At 38.0% G+C, this 20374-nt stretch overlaps 1 protein-coding gene across 2 annotated transcripts in view; it reads left to right on the top strand.

Annotated features, from left to right (window-relative positions):
* LOC129187512 (receptor tyrosine-protein kinase erbB-4-like) overlaps positions 1–20374 on the top strand; it is a 357011-nt gene that overhangs the window by 312298 nt on the left and 24339 nt on the right. For both annotated transcript variants that reach the window (XM_054786945.1, XM_054786944.1), the window contains exons 19-20: positions 4692–4790; positions 11439–11624. In XM_054786945.1, coding sequence (XP_054642920.1) covers positions 4692–4790; positions 11439–11624 — 285 coding nt within the window. The remainder of the gene's footprint in view (positions 1–4691; positions 4791–11438; positions 11625–20374) is intronic.

The following is a 20374-nucleotide window of genomic DNA, read 5'->3' as shown; positions in this document are numbered from 1 at the left end:
AGGAGTGTAGATATAATATTGTCAAACATCATCTTGTTCAGTCCTTTTAGAGAACGATTTTGGTTATCCCAAGCGTTTTTGCGTTTAAATGAGGCACTGGAATCCAGAATTTAATCATACTTCCGTTGACATGTTTTAGGGTAGTTAAATAATGAGGGGGAATTAATAATATGTTATTAAAAATTTAAAAACTGCTCATTATAAGCCCATTCTTGTTGTGGGAGTAGTCAGTACAAATAAACGGTAGCACCCCATTTAGGGCAGTTAATATGGCTGTAAAATGTTATGAGCTTACTGAAAAACAGAGTTTCGCCACGTGCAATCATTTGAAATGCGGTTAATTTTGATCAAATTAAACCTCGCTGAGCAATAATTAGCCCCGCACATACCGTTGGAGCAAATGTATCAAACAGAAAGAATCGCCCCTGAAATTGATGCTGTGATCAGAGGTTCCATTTACTGGAGGTGTTAAGCCTGCTGTCATGGGGGGGTTGGTGCAGGGGGTACATAGCGTAGGTGCAACACATTTGAAGCTTGTTGAAAAGTTGAGAGGCACTTGAATTCTCTCTCCTCTTTTTAAATGCTTTGACCGCTTTGGCAGCTGCTAAATCACTTTAATCACAGGTGAAATTGAATACTTCAAAATGATAAAATAGTTTTGCCCGGTTTTTGAAGGACAAAATAACTTTTAATCATTTGGCATGCACTTTATCTTCATAGTAGCCCCCCACCCCCACCCCCATTGGGAGTATGGATGGCACGAAGGAAGGAAGTAAAGATAAAATAGATGACAAGGGTGAGGAAATCTTCAATTCATTAATTGAGATGGAGAGCATAGCCATTATTTAACAAAAGGGATGAAAAGGTTGTTCAGGAATGAAACTTTTCTGGGGTGGAGGATTTATTGAAATATCCTTGACTACCCCATTTGACACTAACATAAATCAACAACCGATATTGTTATCCCTCATATACCACAGTGAACTGGGTCCAGACCTGATTATGGTAAGTGAATTTTCGCAAAGTAGGATTCCTTATTTATTAATCAAATGTTTTTTAGTTAGAGCAAAAAAGGCCTGTTTACACCTCATCATTAGAGCCCTCTAGACATGAAACAACACCCCTATAGTCACCTTTATAGTCACCAAAAAAGTGTTTGCCTAGTCTTTGTGTAACTTTTTCCTTTGCATGTTTGTCACACTTACGTGTTTCAGAGCATCAAACAAATTAAGATTAATTGAGATCTATCAGTCTGGAAAAGGTTAGAAAGCCATTCCTTTGGGACTCCAGCGAACCACAGTGAGAGCCATTGTCCACAAATGGCAAAAACGTGGAACAGTGTTGAACCTTCCCAGGAGTGTCTGGCCAACCAAAGTTACGCCAAGAGCGTAGCAACGAGTCATCGAAGAGGTCACAAAAGACCCCACAACATTCAAAGAACTGTAGGCCTCACTTGCCTCAGTTATGGTCAGTATTAATGACTCCACTATAAGAAAGACACTAGGCAAAAATGGCCTGCATGGCAGAGTTCCAAGATGAAAACAAAAGCAAAAAGAACAATTTTGCCAGAAAAGATCTTGAAGATCCCCAAGACCTTTAGGAAAATACAGACAAAATTTGAACTTTTTGGAAGGTGTGTGTCCCATTACATCATCATCATACCAACAGTAACATTTGGTGGCGGTAGTGTGATGGTCTGTTTTGCTGCCTCAGGACATGGAAGACTCGCTGTTATAAATGGAATCATGAATTCTGCTGTCAACCAAAAAATCCTGAAGGAGAATTTCCGGACATCTGTTCGTCACCTCAAGCTGACACAAACCGATCCAAAAACTGATCCAAAACACGGCAGCAATTCCACCTCTGAATGGCTAAAGAAAAACAAAATGAAGACTTTGGAGTGACCTAGTTAAAGTCCTGACCTGAATCCTATTGAGTTGCTGTGGCATGGCTTTAAAAAGGCGCTTCATGCAGGAAAATCCTCCAATGTGGCAGAATTACAACAATTCAGTAAAGATGTGTTGGCCAAAATTCCTCCACAGCGCTGTAAGAGACTCATTGCAAGTTATCACAAACGCTTGATTCCAGTTGTTGCTGCAAAGGGTGGCCCAACCAGTTATTATGTTTAAGGGGCAATCACTTTTTCACACAGGGCCAAGTAGGTTTCTTTTCTCCCTTAATAATAAAAGGTTTCATTTAAAAACTGCATTTTGTGTTCAGTTGTGTTGTCATTGACTAATATTTAAATTTGTTTGATGATCTGAAACATTCAAGTGTAATAATAATAATAATAATAATAATAATAATAATAATAATACAGTTTGTTTGCTGTTGCTTTTCAAAACACCCGAGGTCACCTTCAATGCAATAAAAGAAACACAATAAAACATACAAATAAAAATAGTAATACAAAGGGGAAACATGTGACAAACATGCAAAAAAAATTAAGAAATCAGGAAGTGGGCAAACACTTTTTCACACCACTGTAGCAGACAAAATAAAATAAGAATATGAGACATAATGTATGCCAGCTGACTTCGGGCCAGTCAATCGCAGGGCACATATAAACAAACAATCATTCACACTCACATTCATACCTATGGACAATTTAGAGTCGCTAATTAACCTAACATGCATGGTTTTGTGGGAGGAAACCGGCGTACCCGGAGAAAACCCATGCACGCACTGAGAGAACATGCAAACTCCACACAGAGATGCCCAGTGGAGATTCGAACCCAGATTTTCCCGATCTCCTGACTGTGTGGCCAACATGCTAACCACTTGGCCACTGCGTGGCCCTTCTTCTGAACTGGCCTCTACAATTTCCTCCTCAAACTCCTCAACTTGCGAGATAGATCACATCCCTACTCACTTGTTCAAAGATACTACCCCATTAGTCAACACAGCTCTTCTGAAGATAATCATGTCGCTAGTGACTACCACAATCATTCAAAGTGGCTGTAATCAAACCGCTTCTTAAAAAAACCTAACCTTGATCCACTACAGACCAGTATCCAACCTGCCATTTTTCTCCAAGATCCTAGAGAAAGCAGTTGCCAATCAGTTACACCATTTCCTTCAAAACAATGATCTACTTGAGGCCTTTCAGTCAGGATTTAGAATGAACCACAGTACAGAAACAGCACTTGTGAAAATCATGAACAACCTCCTCACCGTATCAGACAAAGTTCTCCTTTCAGTATTGGTTTTATTAGACCTTACAGCAGCACTCGACACAAAAATCCTAATTCTGTACAGCGATTAGAGCATGCCCTTGGCATTAAATGAACTGCATTAAAATGGTTTCAGCCCTATTTGTCAGATTGCCTGCAGTTTGTATCCATTAGTAATAAAGAATCCAGAAACATGAAAGTCAGTCATGGCATCCCACAGGGTTCTGTGCTAGGACATGTATTGTTAAGCCTTTATATGTTCCCCGTCGGCAATATCATTAGAAAACACTCAATTAACTTCCACTGCTATGCAGATGACACACAGCTGTGCTTGTCAATGAAACCTAACCAAACTAATCAGCTGCCCAAACTCCAGGCGTGTCTTATCAACATAAAGAGCCGGATGACCTCAAACTTTTTACTATTAAACTCCTAAGACTGAAATCATAGTCATTGGTCCCCAGCACCTCAGAGACAAGATTGCTAATGATATTACTGCTCTAGATGGTCTTGCACTCACCCCCCACAATACAGTCAGAAACTTTGGTCTTTAATCAGGACCTTTCTTTTAGTTCCCAAACACAAGTGTCAAAAACAGCATATTTCCATTTACGAAACATAAAGAAAATCAGAAAACTCCTGCCACTACCAGATGCAGAAAGAACTTGTTCATGCCTTTGTGACCTCCAGGTTGGATTACTGTAACTCTGTGTTAATAGGTTGCCCAAAGAAATCTTTGAAGAGCTTTGGTTAGTCCAAAATACTGCCATGCAAATCCAACCAGAACCAGAATCATATCTCACCCATATTAGTCTCACTACACTGGTTACGTGTCAAATTTAGAACTGAGTTTAAAATTCTCCTTCTTGCATATAAAGCACTACATGGCCAGGCACCAGTATATCTTAAAGAGCTCCTAGTACCCTATCAACCCAGTAGAACACTGCACTCCCAGAATTTACAATTACTTGCCACTTCTAGAATTTTTAGAAGTATAATGGGAGGCAGAGCATTCAGTTATCAGGCTCCTCTGTTGTCCGCGGAGCACCCTCCCTCTATTTAAAAGTCAACTCAAAACCTACCTCTTTGCTAAAGCATATAGTTAGAACTGACCCCTGATACGCTATCAGAGACACTCTTCTATGTTTCTTGGACTAAGATGAAGACTTCTGGCATGATCTATCATCTATCCCTCTACTCTATTTTTATATCTTAAACCCAAGCGGTCGAGACAGACGACTGCCCCACAGAGCCTGGGTTCTGTTCAAGGTTTCTTCCCCAGAGGGACGTTTTCCTTGCCTCCGTCGCCAAGTGCTTGCTCATGTGGGGTTTCAGTTGGTTCTCTGTTTTCATTTATGAATGTGACTTTCATGTGTAGAGCACCATGACATAACTGCTGTTTTGATTTGCCGCTATATAAATAATTGAAAACTGAATTGAATTAAATGCATCATCTGTCTTTTTGATTGGATGTTGATGTTTTGTGTTTTTGTATGTTTTGTTTTGTTTTTTCTGTAGGGGATTTGGGTTCCAGAGGGCGAAACAGTCAAGATACCCGTTGCCGTTAAAATCCTAAATGAAGCCACGGGACCAAAGGCCAACGTGGAATTTATGGACGTAAGTTTCTTCACAGTAAAAAAAAACTAACTAATTTGGGGTTTGTTTGTTTTTTTGTCCTGTACATTTGAAAGATAGAAATGTGATATTTTTTTCATATACATCCATCAGACACACGTCAGTAGGCACATTCCAGTGAGCACCAATACAGAAGGTGTGTCATAACATTGTGCCTTTCAAAGACAATAATGCTCAGTTGTCATTAAACAGTATAGTGGTACCTTGGTTTTTGCAACACCCTAGTTCCGTAGTATTCTGTTTTTGATGACAATTATATCTTAGTATTTATCATTTTTTTCTGCATGTAAAACTACGGTATTTTGGGGTATCTGCAATGGATTAATCGGACTTACATTGTTTCTCATAAGAGCCATGTGATTGGCTGGCGACCACTCCAGGGTGTACCCCGCCTCTCGCCCGAAGTCAGCTGGGATAGGCTCCAGCATGCCCCCGCGGTAAATACAACATCTAAAACTAACCTACATATTGAACCAAGCAGGTAGAATTTTTGCTTGAAAATATTTGCGTTATGTCACGTAAAACATCTTGAAAGCCAGACCAGAGTATCGAACGACACGTGAACAGAGCCTTAGACCCAACAGGCACCAAAACCAGATGTGGCCGTTGTGGCCCATCTGTACTGTACCCTCATATACTGCACAGATATACACACACATTCACCATATTCCTTTTTAAACCATTCACACATAATTCGAAAAGGAAAGTGAAAAAGATCAAACTTATTACCCAATGATGATGCAAAGCAGATGAAATGACTCTCATTAACACACATACACATCCTGGCACACGCGCACGGAGATCGACCCAATTGCACTTGTGTTTTACACTTACTTTGGCGGTCCGAGAGGACGAGTTGAAGCGTTAGCATTTCTGTTTTTGCCTTTGATGAATACGCCGTGTTTGTTATAATTCATGCTCAGTGTGCTTTGAGAGCTTGACTTGGCAACCAAAAGGGAGACAAAGCAGGCATCATGAGGGCATCGTAGGATACCCATATACCATATAAGTGCTTTTGTAAAAATAAAAAAAAAGGCTGAATATTTATATATAAAAAAATGTGCACTGCTGAAGTTGTGTTTTTCTTAAAGTAGGACAAATGACTGCAAGTTTTTCATTCATAAATATATACAGTAATGATGTTTGTCTTGTGGACACGTAGTTATTATTCAGGGCCAGCTATATATATACTGTATATATATATATATATATATATTATTAAACCATTCTAAACTTGTATGTATGTGCTCTAAAACCACACAGGACATTTTCACACATGCAGGAAATCGTAAATTCTAACGACTCACCTGCACATATCACAGCTGGCAGTGATCATAAACCCCCACCCAAAACACCCTTAACTTTATTATTAGCTAACTTTTTGCCATTTGCTGGTGGTCGTGGAATGTAATCCTAGTGAAAAGCCGGGACCTACTGCATATTACATTTTCTTCCTCAAATTTTGTTTCCATTTTTTTTACATTAGCACTTTAATCTGATTGCCATATTCTTATACAATAATTCCTCGCAACTTTGTGATTCACACGCACGTTTTTTCAAAAATATATTTGTTGTCTTGTGTTGGACAGCCTATTAGTCCATTTTTTTCCCCCAATTCCAGCATTTACAAGTATAAAAATGGCTAAATGAATTAAAATACACTATAAGACATTAAGAAGATGCAGTCAAAGGTGTGTGATGATATGTAGCACCCTTCAATGGTCACTTGGTGTCAGTAATGTTACATTGATGAGACAATAGCCACAGCAGAAAGTACTGTCCAAAACAGGAAGTAAAAAAAAAAACAAAAACACACACATCTATCAATGCTAATGTGTGTGAGTCTGTTATGTCTTATTTTCTCTTATTATGTTTACTATATTGGGTAATAAGAGTGTAAAGGTGATTGTAGGTGCCTTAATTCATGTCTAGAGGTCTCTAATAATGTCAAAATCTGTATCTAGAAGGTTGTAAACAGGTTTTCTTTGAAAATATTCCATTTATAATTATGGAATCCCGCTTTGCGGAAATTCACTTATCACATTCCGGTCCAGAACCTATTAACTGCGATAAATGGGGAATTACTGTATAGCTGTCACTTTTTTACAGACAAAAAAAATTCTAGTAACGTCTTTACTATTCTTGTAATTCCATGTCATAACGCAGTATCACAGCCAAGGCTATTACGGTATAATTGGAAAAAAACTCCAAATCAGACAAACGAAAAGATCCATTCACTCCGACAGGCAGTCTACTCTGCAGTCTTCTATTGATGCTTTCATTTCTCGCACCTGAGCGTGGATCTTATTATGGAAACCTTGTGATCCTTGTCGTATTAATCCTCAACTGTGGTATCGCTCCTGTTGGTGTGCACTGGAGCTTTACACAATGTACAGTATATCTGTCTGCCTGATACACACAAAAACACATTAACCTATGATGTGTATTGTACTACTAGTATATCTGTTACACTACTATCAGCCTAGTGATGAATAGTACATTAACCAATAACCCCTGCAGTGGGTGTGTGTGTGTGTGTGTGTGTGTGTGTGTGTGTGTGTGTGCTTGGTCCTTTCAAAATGTATTTGGTGGTTGAACACTATGTTTGTCCTTGCTGTATATCATGTACAGTAGTTATTTGAATAACGACATGCTTGTTTATATTTCATTCCATTTAATGATCTGAGTGCACATTCGTTCAAGTCAGTGCCATACTCGATGTACGTAAACAGTTTAACTTAACATTCTGTATTATAAGAATAAAGCATTTTCTTTTTGTTAATTCATTCATCATTTCAATCCAATTAATATTTAGAGTTTATGCATTGATGCATACAAAGTTAAAAACAAGATCAAACCAAATGCTTCATGAACAGAGATGCCTTATTTTGACTACTCAGTTGAACTCCATCAAGGTTAATCCTGACTTTTTTAAAATATGAAGTGCACTAAGTTATTTATAAGGCTGGAACATGTACAGTATATTTATGTTTATACTGGAATGAAACAGCTCCGAACCCTGCCTCCCGACTCTGAAACCCCGAACGTCACTTCCTGTCCTCCCCCCACTCAGTTCCCCTAGCACCGGAGCACATCTACAGCAACACACATGAGCATGAATCTTATGTATGTCTTAAATACCTTATTTTATTTTATTATGTCTACTATATTGAGTAATATTTGTTTGCTAGTTTAATTGATTAGGACAGTACATACAGTATTAATCAACATAATGAGCAAAAGCATCACAGTAAATATGCAAAAATTAGCTGCAATAGCTGAATCTGTTGTCCAAAGGCAGACACCATAAAACACAGACATTTGTAAATGACACCACATGTGAAAAACCATAAAACCATAAAAAGACGATAAAACAAATATACAATACATTTACAGACAACTACACCTGTATAACTTACAAGACCAGTTACAGTAAACGTTACAGTAAACATAGACCAGTTTGTTAGGCAATATAAATAGCCATCAGCTTAGAATGGACATTACCCATGAGCACAGGACTGGTTTGCCCTTGACTACCGTTTTAGTCTTCTTTAGTTTTCTTGAAGGCTGGGTAATTGTCACAGTTTCTAACATGAGCTGGTTTCCATGACTGTGTGCCTCTCATAGAAACAACCGCTGTATGTTACAGTCGTCCATGGTTAACGATCTAGTATTGGCTCGATTGGTAGTTTTCTTCTGTATGAAAACCTTTAATGGTTTAGGGGCAAGCCCATTCAAAACCTTAAAAACAAGAGAGACATCCAAGAACATCTGCTAGGTGTCCAAGTCTAACATATTACACGTACTACGAATATTACAATAATGAAACTGAAGAGGTTTTCTATCTAAAGGTTTCAATGCTTTCCTAAAGAGAGACTTGATCGGTTTTAGTGTGTTCTCCGTTGCATGTGACCAAGTTGTGTAGCAATAGGTTATTTGAGTGAAAATCATTGCATGCATACACTTTGCTGATTCAAAAGTCTGAAAAGGGCTTTCATTGAAATTTGACAAGTTGAATTTGATTGGTTTTTTTTGTAGTTGTTTACATGTTGCTGGTGAGTCAAAGACCACAACCAGATACTTAAACTTGTCCACCACATCTAAACATTCACCGATGACTAAAACAGGTGTCAGCTGTCTGTCGTGAAAAAAACATAGTTTTCTTAGTATTAAGATGTGAGCAGGAATTTTGGAGCAAATGGAACACTGGCACCATGGCTCCAGAAAGTATTGCAGCAGCTTCTTGTTTAGTTTTTGCATGAGTATACAACACTGTATCACCTGCATATAATTGTATTTTGGTAGTTAAACGCACGTATGGTAAGTGATTGACATAGAGACTGAATAGGATTGGGCCTAGTATTGAGCCTTGTGGAACTCCAGTCAGGCAAGAAAGATAAATTGACTGAAAATGTTCTATTTGTACAGCTTGCTTTCGATCTGCTAGATATGATAGCATCCAGCCAAGGGCACTTCTTGAAAAACGTAAATGAGTTAATTTTGAAAGAAGCACACGATGATGTAATCGTCGTGTAAAGGTGACTATAGGGGACGAGAGGGCTCTAATAATGTTAAAAACTGTATTTAGAAGGCCGTAAATACATTTTCTATGCTCTAACTACGAAAATATTACATTTCTGAATAAGGGATCACCCTGCGATTGGCTGCCGACCAGCCCAGGGTGTACCCTGCCTCTCGCCTGAAGTCAGCTGGGATAGGCTCCAGCATACCCCCGCGACCCTAATTAGAATAAGCGGCACAGAAAATGGATGGATGGATGGAATAAGCAATCCCACTTTGTGTAAATTCACTAATCACGGCCTGGTCTGAAACCAATTAACCGTGATAAACAAGGGATTAGTGTATTCCATTTTCTAATGTGCAAACACAATTCCCTCCCTTAGTGCACAGTAATGACACACTCTTGTTGGACTTACAGTATTTTTGCTCAGTTGATCTTTGTCTATTTACAATATTTCAGTTTAGGGCAAAGCAAACCAAGAGTCCTGCAGTGCACCTTGCAAAGCTACTTTGATGTTAAGGTTTTTAATCAAATCCTACATCTTCTGAGCATGCAACCTTGCTGCTGGCTTCAAGAGAACCTTGAGCCTTAAACAGAATAAGGACTCCTGTGATCTTTGACAGTTAAATCTATAATAAAAACAGGGAGACGTTTGTGCTAGTGAACTGGGTCTTTGAACCTGTACCTCTCCTCTTTTGACACTTGACTAGAAAAGGACGTTTGGCAATCATCCAGTTCATTTTCTACCGCTTTTCCGTTTCAGGTGAGCTGGAGAAAATCCCAGCTTGCCTTGGGCATGAGGCAGGATACACCTTGAACACATATAGACAAACAAGCATTCACACCAATGGACAATTTAGAATTTGTGGAACGTGAGAGGAAACCTGCAGACAACCCACGCAAGGACAAGAGTGTAACCCAGAACGTCCTCTCAGATGTGGTGACCAATAAATCAATAAACCAATAAATTGTGGGACACCAGTCAACCATTTACCTAAGGCTATAGCCACACGATATATTAGAGTTTAAACTTGCAAAACGTCATGTCACTATATTTTAAACCAGTAATGTTATGTTTGATGTTGCACAAAAAAAATTCGGCCTATCTTTTGTGGCGTGATTGTTGCGTCATCTGACAGGGACCAGCCAAAAACTGTTTTACCCGTCCACAGACATACATTGAAGCCAGAGTTTTTGAAAGTCTTCACCCTGCTGGGACACTTCCAAAAACTCGGCTTTTATAGACAAAAACCCAAATTTTCATGTGGATGAAAGGCCAAAATGCAATCACCTTTATGTTGAACAGAAATATCCAAAGCAGCTGATGGTTTGATGGTTTTGCCGCAGTCTAAAAATATAACTTAACAAGAAAACTAACAAATAAATAAATAAATAAGAATAACAAAAGCAAAAATTGAAAAGTTAGCAGTAATTTTCCAAGAATGCAGTCAAAATATTAAGAGAAAAAGTAATTCAACATAAAGAAGTAATTTTATGAGAATAACGTCATAATGTTATGAGGAAAAATAATGTAATTTTAGTGGAATAAAGCTGAAATATTACAGAAAAAAGGCTATTTTTTAAAAGTCATAATAACATGACAAACAGAACAACACAAAGTTGTATTTTTTTTAATACGTTACGGAAAAAAGTTATGTTACAAGAATAAAGTCAAAATATTATGGCAATAAAAATTCAAATAATGGGAAAATTAAAAACAAAACAATATAATGAATTCAAAATATTGACAGAAAGAAAGTTGAAATATTTGGAAAATTAAAATAACTTAAAAAATGGTGAAAAAAGAGCAAAGACTGAAGTTCCTACTAATAATAGACTTTTTCACCAATATCACAAAACTGAGATGCAGTTTTTTCTTGAAATATATATGACTTTGTAACATATCTACATGTGTTGCTTTGCTAAATGTCATAGTGGCCCTTGCATCCTTTCATTTTTTTATTGGCCCTCGGTGGACAAAGTTTGGACAGCCCTGCTGCAGAGAGACCGGGATAATGAATCGATCTCTTGAAAGAAGCTTGGACCTTGGAATCTCCCCAAGTTTCCTTTCTTCCACAACCCTGAGTATATCAAATTTTGTCTTCCAGGAGGCCCTGATCATGGCCAGCATGGAGCACCCTCACCTGGTGCGTTTGCTGGGTGTCTGCTTGAGTCCCACCATACAGCTGGTTACGCAACTGATGCCTCACGGGTGCCTCCTCGAGTACGTCTACGAGCATAAGGACAACATCGGATCCCAGCTGTTGCTCAACTGGTGTGTCCAGATTGCCAAGGTAAGTGTGGCTGGAGAGTGTTGCCTCATTATATGTACTGTGTATTTTCTGATTGTGGTCGTGTTTAGTTTGAGTCACAGAACGGTTCCGGTGATGAGTACTGTGCTCGGTTGGGTCGACTGTGTAGTCCGATGGGGTTTGGAGTATGTACTAATCAGTCAGTCTTGCTTTGTTTTATACATTTACATGAACAACAATAACCTGATTACGAACATTTTTCCAAACATTTCTATGATACAGTTGCTTGTTGGTCATTCCAGTTTGAGATATTTTGTTTATCAGAAAATTGAGAAAGGCTATTGTTTAATAATTCCTTTATTTTTGCTAAGACCAGAAAATTTCTGACGGACATGACCCAGGGCTTTGGTATCAAACAAAAGACATCCGATAGACGTCAGAACCTAGATAGAATTTAGGTTACGATGTTGATTAAATGTTTATTTCAAGGGTTGTTTTTTTTTGGGGGGGGGGCTGTGCGATTAAAAACATTTAAACAAGTAAATGGAAAAAAAAAATGGAAAAAACAGCAGTAATTTGACGAGAATAAAGATGGAATATTAGAAGAATAAAGTCATAATATTACATGCAAAAGTTTTAATTTTATAAGAATAAAGTTGCAATATAAGGAAAAAACATAACTATCAAAATGAAAATAAATAAATAATTAACAATAAAAATGAAATTCAATAAAAATTGAAGTTGAAATATTAACTAACTTAATTTTTCTAAAGTTGTCATATTAGGAGAAACAATATAAAACATAAAATCGTCAAAAAAGTTTTGAACATTTGGTTGCGAATAAGTTCTAATATTACGAGAATAACGTCAATGTACATTTTTGACAAAAGAAATGGAAAAAACAAGCAAAAAAACTGTAATTGAGAAGAAAAAGTTTATACTAATAATGCACTTTTTCACCTCCAGTATATCACAAAGGTGAGTTGCAGGCTGTTTTTCCTTTCAAAACTTCTTAGAATGCCGACATGTGTTTACAAAATGTAAACTATCAAAGTGGCCTGTTCATTCTTTCATTTTTTTTTTTAGCATGCGGCCATCGATGGAAAAAGTTTGGACACCTGTGAGTGTGGTTTAGGATTAGGCTTCGGGTTAGAGTGCAACCATCCCACACTTACTCGCTCTTGTTTTGACCAAAACTGTCACTCATCCCATATAAAATAATGTTTTGCAGAACAATTTGATCTGATTAGCAATTGCCTTTGATTGATGGCTGATGAAGTTGTTTTGCACAATAATGCACAGTAATGGAATATAAAGCAGGGACTTGCAAATAAATATGACCTACTGTAACCCGCCCTATTTCGCACCGCCCGCACTGGGGCCTGAACACAGGACCTTCGTAATGGGAGGCGAGAGCGCTGACCACACGGCCAAAAGCCCGGACTGTCGACCGCGTGTTCAGCGCAGCTCTTAAGGCAGAGGGAGTGAGGTTTACCAACATACACTTGCACAGCCTCACAGGCTGGCATCCGTTACACTATAATGGGTTGCAGTCAAGGATTTATTATCATTGATTAATATTTTCCACTACTTTCCACTGTGGTGAAATCAGAGGAAGGCCGATCTCTGCAAAATACTAACCCACCAAACTCTTTAACGCCCTACTCACATTTACAGGTAGAATGAGCCAGAATGTCAGAAAATTCAGGGTTTATTCCTGGATATAAAAACTGCATTCTCACAATTCAGACTGCATGGTGAGTACATTCTAAATATTAGGTCCCATTCCGGTATTGTCGACATGAATGTTTTGAAAAACATTCGAGGTGGATTTGAAGTGGAAAAATATTGGTATTCAAACTGCACTGAATTCTTTAAATATTCTTAATTCTTCAGCTGCCGCTTAAACATACTATGAAGCGTCATCTTATTCACATAATTACGTACTTCATACGCCAAGGGAAACAGGAGACAAGGTAACTCTACCAGCGGCCGCCGGCGTGGACAATGCATAGGTGCTGAAACCCAAGAAGCCCACTGAAACGTCACTTACCATTGACACGTCGGCAGTTGAAAAATCACGTCATGCCGTCAAGTAAAAATGGAGCCAAGCCTACGAATTAAAAATCCTGTCCCGACTGGTGCAAATTTTGAAACGTTTTCATTCTGGTTCTGCTTGAAGTGTGCTGATTCCTGTTTAGTGTGACGGGGGCTTAAGCTACCATCACACTCTCATCTACTGAACAGTACCACGCTACTATTCCACTACCTTTCATGCTGTGCAGCACAATTTTTACACAAATCAGTAATTGGCAAAAGTGCACACATCCATACATGAATAAATACTCTGTATTCCTGGTATGAACATGGAGAGCTATATCATTCATAAAGGGGAGATTATTATGTTTTATTTATCACTCTTTCCCTTTGTTTAAAGAGCACGTTTCCCTATTCTTAATAATGGCAGCTGCTTGTGGGAATGTAAAGAGCGGTCATGGGTCACTTATAATACCATACTATGCACATAATTTTAATATGTATCATACACATCGGAAAACTAAACCCCCAACTACTGTAAATCCATCCAGCCATCCACTTTCTATGCTGCTTACACTCATTAAAGTCGCGGGGGTATGCTGAAGTCTATCCTGTTCACACTCACATTCATACCTATGGACAATTTAGAGTCACCAATTAACCTACCATGCATGTTTTTGGAATGTGGGAAGAAACCAGAGTACCCGGAGAAAACCCACGCACGCACGTGGAGAACATGCAAACTCCATAAAGAGATGCCCGAGCGTGAGATTCAACCCAACTAATTCGACGCTGCCAAGTCTTCCAAGAAACTGTCCCTCCAGAGTGGTTCATTGTCTTTGTTGTGGACCCGTGAATCAATTCAACCCCACTATGTTCTGTTCTCTGGGCTCTTCCAAGTGATAGAACTTTACTGCCAGTGGTAAATCCCGGTGCTCTCCCTCTCTGTCACCAATGCCGTATCTTCATAATGATCTACCTCAAGAGATGTGCAGTACTAATGAGCAGATTTATCAGCGCTATGATGCATGCATGCTTTATTTCATTCAGTGTTATCTTATTATAGCTCCGTACGACAGCCTGTTATACAGCCATGTCATGTCTCGCTACTTTTCATGTTTGCCGACAGGGACTGGACTGGGACAGTACGTTTGCCGTATTCTCATCTAGCTGTGTTGTTGTTTTTTTTAGGCATATATTTTTTTCCTGGATTATATTGCCCTTATGGCGATATAATTTAAATATTTTCTGTCATCGCTGGGATTGTGTAAGCATGCCAACCTCATGTAACTCAACTCCAACAGTAAATCCCCTCAAGATTGTGCCATCCTTTTTTAATCTTTTTTGAGCTTTCACTTTAAATGCCTGATTTCCGGGGAGCTTTTGCTGTTGTAAAATTGCGAGAGAAAGTAAAAGTTGCGATAAATAGCTGCAATATTCCCTATGTGCAGTTATAACAGGGACATTTTAAGTAATGAACAAATATTTAAAAAAACGAGAAATGGTCCGCTTAGAATCGTTAGCTGTTATTTAGCGACAATAAATTGCACTTGTATTCCAAACAGAAAAGAATTCAAACTAAACCAGTGGTCCTCAGTTGTGAGACATGTAACGTGACAGTCCGCTTGTTGAGTTATAGAAAATGTTTGCCTGTAAGTATGTAATGCTTACTTTTAGAGCTGCAACAATTCATCAACGTTTAATCAATAATCCAATTAATCAACGAGTATTTTGTCCTCAATTAATGTTTTTTTGTTATTTAAAAATGTAAGTATGCTCTGATTTCAGCCTCTCAAATGTGACTATTTTTGGATTTCCTTAGTCATCCATGAGCTATTATCTTTGTGTTTTAGGCAAAACAAGATATTCACACACATCAGCTTTGACTTCGGACAACAGTGATGGACATTTTGCCTCTTTTCTGATAAGTTGTTCATATTGATTTGGTCTGTCGAGGGCCTAAACGATTACTTGATAAATCGAAACAGCAATCTTCAGATTAACTTAATTAAGAAAATAATCCTTAGTTGCAGCCCTAATTAATATGCATTATGCATAATCACCAGCACCTATATGGGATTTTCAGTGTAAATTAGCATCAAGCTAGTGCATTTTTTAAATGCTTTCCATTTATAATTTTCAGTGTAAAAGCCCTGCGGCTTATACAGTGATGCGGATAATTTATGATCACATACTAATCTCAGTGTCAAAAAAATCCTCTCTCACCAACGGGTTTTGAAAGGCTGAACTACAGTGTGATGAAGAGGACAGCACAGGCTCAAGGGCTAATGTGCGTCGAACGACGAAAGTGACACTGAGAGCGACAACGAAAGCGGGAGAGAGAGAGACTGACAAAGTGGGTGACAAAGAAATGATGAGGCTGTTAAATTCCGACACTGAAGAAGACGCAGGAGGAAGATGAACATAGGTAGTAGGCTACCAACTAGCCGTGTCACACGTACTGTTTTGCACTGTGTTGAAAACATTTATTTAATTATCCATCCATTCATTTTTCTATGCCGCTTATCCGAATTATGGTCGCGGTATGCTGGAACCTATCCCAGCTGACTGGGCTTTATCCCAGCTGCTTTTTTTCTCTATAAATTTAGTGGCTGCAGGTTATATTCAGGTGCACTCGATAGTTCAGAAATTACGGTATTTGTATCTTATGTACAGTAAATCAACAACCACTACGAAAGGTGGTGACATTTGTGTTGCACAGATGTTAAGAATTGATCTTTTACTTACCCTGGCCCTCTCGGCTGGCTGGCCTCTGCAGGCTCACTTATTGTTTCCTGTGTGCTTTGTTGAGCACCACCGCAGGTTGTCGCCATTCTGCATGTGTGCTTTGCAAATAGAAAGTGCTTGTCAGTCATTGACTTTTGTTTATGTTCCAACACATTTACCTCCGCTTTCATTGAGAACATTGAGCATGGTCTTTAGCTGTGTTTTTGGTTGATAAATGAGAGACAAGAAAACACGTCCGTCAAACAGAGTAGTGAGGACGCATTTCATGGGTTAGACAACTGACATATGTGTTGGAGCAGGATCAGGGACGAATTTGATTGGCGAAAATGATGACGATTGGCTGTTATTTGCGGGAAAGTTGCGGTGATTGGACAAAGTTGCGAGGCTGTGCATAATTTGCGACGAGTGAATGGGGTTGAATTTGTGAGAACTCATGTCACCGAGGTCTGAATAGTCAAGTCAACTTTCTGTGTGATTCCGTACGTTTTCGTTAGAATACTCACATATTAAGTGTTGTTTAATAGTACGACTATAAAGGATTTTTCTTTAACCTTTCTTCATGGTTCTTTGATCACAATGCTATCGGAGATATAGTCAATGATAACACAATTGGAACACAATTGAACTCTATCATCACTGAGGAACATCGAGGAAGAGCCCAGAATAAAAGTACACAAAGTCTATATAGCAATTGCCCCGCCCCTCAAGAAAGAGAAAGCGAAAGTTAAGCTTGTGTGTGAGAGCGAAGTTGTGTCCCAGTATATTTTCATGAGTCATATCTACTGTAAGTGTTGCACAACTCTGTTTGTGTTATGTGAGTGTGTGTCAAGAAAGCCTTCTATGAGAAGCTGGAAGACTACAAATGCACTGAACTAATAGACTGAATCTAAAAGGCTTTTTATCTTGCTGCCCTGAACAAATTGTCATGGTACTAATGTTCTGAGCCAAAACAGTCCCAAGTGTGTGCATCAGATGATGATTTCTTTAAAAAGCAGAAAAGGCCAGCAGGCTTGGTTCTTACTTCATGCGCACCTCCATCCTCCCACTAACAAAATCAGCTCACTCCCATTCTCATCTGAACATGTCTGTTGCCCCACTTTTGTCTCCATGTTTGTTTATTTCAGTGACTACTCTGCTCTTTTTTTTCCATTTGTCTCTGAGCATTAGGCAAGGAGACTACACTGTGAATCAATTAAGTGTCTTATGTTGTAGTGAACATTGGTGTGTCTCTGTTTTTTTGTCCTTAATGAGGCACGAAGCTTCATCATATGGACTGCTGTGATAAGCCAGCCAACTGCCAACTATTGCACGCAATCTTTTTTTTTTTTAAACACAGTGCTGAGGCACTTTTTGTGAATGTTGAAATATGTCCAGTAGTCCATTTCATCATTTTGTTTGCATATTCAAGCCATGATTTTTGTGGCGTTTCCATATTTGATGTCTTCGCCCGCCTACTGAGATATGACCAACCAAAACTGTAGTTATGAACCGTTTAGTCTCTAAAATCTCCTCTCGATCATATGAGACCCACAGCTTGCAGAAATAACTTCAGAATGATATGCTTTCATTTTTGTGCATTTCTGTGTTCGTTGGACCTTTTGGAACAAGTGAATAAAAAAAACTGAAGCAATTTTTCCAATAGGAAATACTGTAAATCCAATTAGACACCCAGAAATACTAACAAAAAATACATTTGAAAGAGAATTATAGTTTTACATCCTGAAAACAATGCAAAATAGTTATAAATGACAATTTAACATCACTTTTATTGAAGACTTTTGTTGGTGAAGATGGTGAGGAACGGTTAGGGTTGAGGGGAAGGGACGCCATCTTCACACTTTGCGATGAGTTTTTCTTGAATTCAATAGTGTTCCTCACCTTTGCAACATTCTTTGGCCACATGGCGGGTTACTTAGCAGTTGCACTCAATAAAAAATGCTCGGACGGTGAATCAGCGGCGCGCAATATGTGTGAACACTTGATTCCGCAGAATGATACGATGCACGGCAAACAAACTAGTTTGTTACGCACAATACTTTACAGTAACCGAGACAGTGTTTGAAAACCAGAGAAAAAAAACAAAGTTTGACTATATCGGTGTTTTTTTCAGTTTTTTTTCCTCCCGTGCTGTCAGCGTTGCAGATATCTGTGCTGACATCCACCTTTGTTATGTCAAACCTTTGCCACATGTTTGCTTCCCTCACTTGTCATCACAGGGCAGGATCACGCAATAATTTTATATTTATTTCCCAACAGACATGTCAGCGCTCCTCTTTGCAAGCATAGATCTATATGTGCACCTGTTGATTTGTGCCGCTGTGTAGGCCATAGCCTGGAAAAGTAGGCTCTCAGAAAGGCATGTGTGATTGCTGTAAGAACTGAAATAAACGTCAGGTGTAGAAGTTATCTATTAGTCTCACTTTTCCGTCTCGTAGCAACTATAGTGCGTTCAAGGACCGCCAAACAAAGTGCGAAATTTCAACGACTGATGAAAAAACATTGTGAAGCAAAAACATTTGTCCAACAGTGACGTACATGTATGCTGTACAGTTTACCGGTATTATCACCCAATTTAGGATGAATGAGATTTATACACAATTTTTGCAGACAAAAATTAAAATATAGATGTTTTTGACCAAAAATCTGCAAATTTGCGGGACTGTTAATTCTGAATCACAAATGTACGGGGTTGGTGCCATTAACACTGAGATTTTTCATGAGCATTTATTGTAATTACTTTCATTATTTTTCTATTTTTGGGGGGGAGGTATTGAAAACTATCTCTTAATAATAATAATAATAATAATAATAATAATAATAATAATAATAATAACAGCACATTCTGAAAATATAATTTAACAAGAAAAAAGCTTTTAAAAGCCCAATGACCACAGAAAAAAAATTGAAAAATCAGTAATTTTACAAGAATAAAATTTTAAAAATGGGGATAAAGTCATAATTACAACAAAAAACAGGAGAAATGAAAAAAAACAGAATAAAGTCAAAATGTTAAGAGAAAAAAAAGTTGTATTCTAACGAGGAACGATTTTACAGGTATAAACTCGTAATATTATGGGGGAAAATAATGTCATTTTTGTAGCATAGAATTGAAATATTGACACAAAAAATGTTTTAAAAAAAGGCATTTTGTTATTTATTATTTATTATGAGAAACACACAAAACAAAATAAAGTTGTAATTTTTGGAAAATTTGGTTGGAGAAAAGGTTATAATATCATGGGGAAAAAGTCACAATTTTACGAGATTAAACTCGTAACATGAGGAAAAGTTATGTCATTTGTGTAGCATAGAGTTGAAAATTAAGAATTATTTTTTTTAATTAATATGAAATGTATTATTCATTATGAGAAACAGAAAATAAAATAAACTTGTAATTTTTGGAAAATTAGTTGGGGAAAAGGCTATATTTTGGGAATAAAGTCAAAATATTATAGGAATAAAGTCATAATATAATGAAAAAAAATGTATGAAGATTATTTAAGAAGGAAGTGGAAATATTGGGGGAAAAAAACAACAGCAAAAATTGAGAAAAAATAGTAAAGACCAAAGTTCACACTAATGTGCCTGTCCACCAGTTTTTTCTTGAACAATATATAACTTCTTAGCATACATGTTTCATTTTCAGATTGTGGCTCTTGGTGGAAAAACACCCCTGGTTTAGATGGATTGTAATGATTGAATGTTCTTCCCAGGGTTCTTGCATATTTACAGTATAACTGGCCTCTGCCATTGCTTGTGCTGGGATGAGTTCATAAATGTGCATTTAATTGACTCGTGGCTTGATTGTGTTCATGCGCCTCTTACACAGATGAATACCGATGTGACGGTGTTAGTACAGATCTATATGCGAGTATCTGAAAACATAAAATGATATCTTTTCAAAATGTGAAGCTCTTTTTTTTTTAACTCCCCTGTGATGCTCTGTTGAATGGTCGCAGCTCAAGGTTGTTTTGGAGTGCATCGCCTAACACTTGAAACCAAACTGT

Source organism: Dunckerocampus dactyliophorus, chromosome 9, assembly GCF_027744805.1.
Source record: "Dunckerocampus dactyliophorus isolate RoL2022-P2 chromosome 9, RoL_Ddac_1.1, whole genome shotgun sequence".
Lineage (NCBI taxonomy): Eukaryota > Metazoa > Chordata > Actinopteri > Syngnathiformes > Syngnathidae > Dunckerocampus > Dunckerocampus dactyliophorus.
Note: the sequence above shows the minus strand (reverse complement) of the source record. Positions and strands in the feature narration are given on the sequence as shown.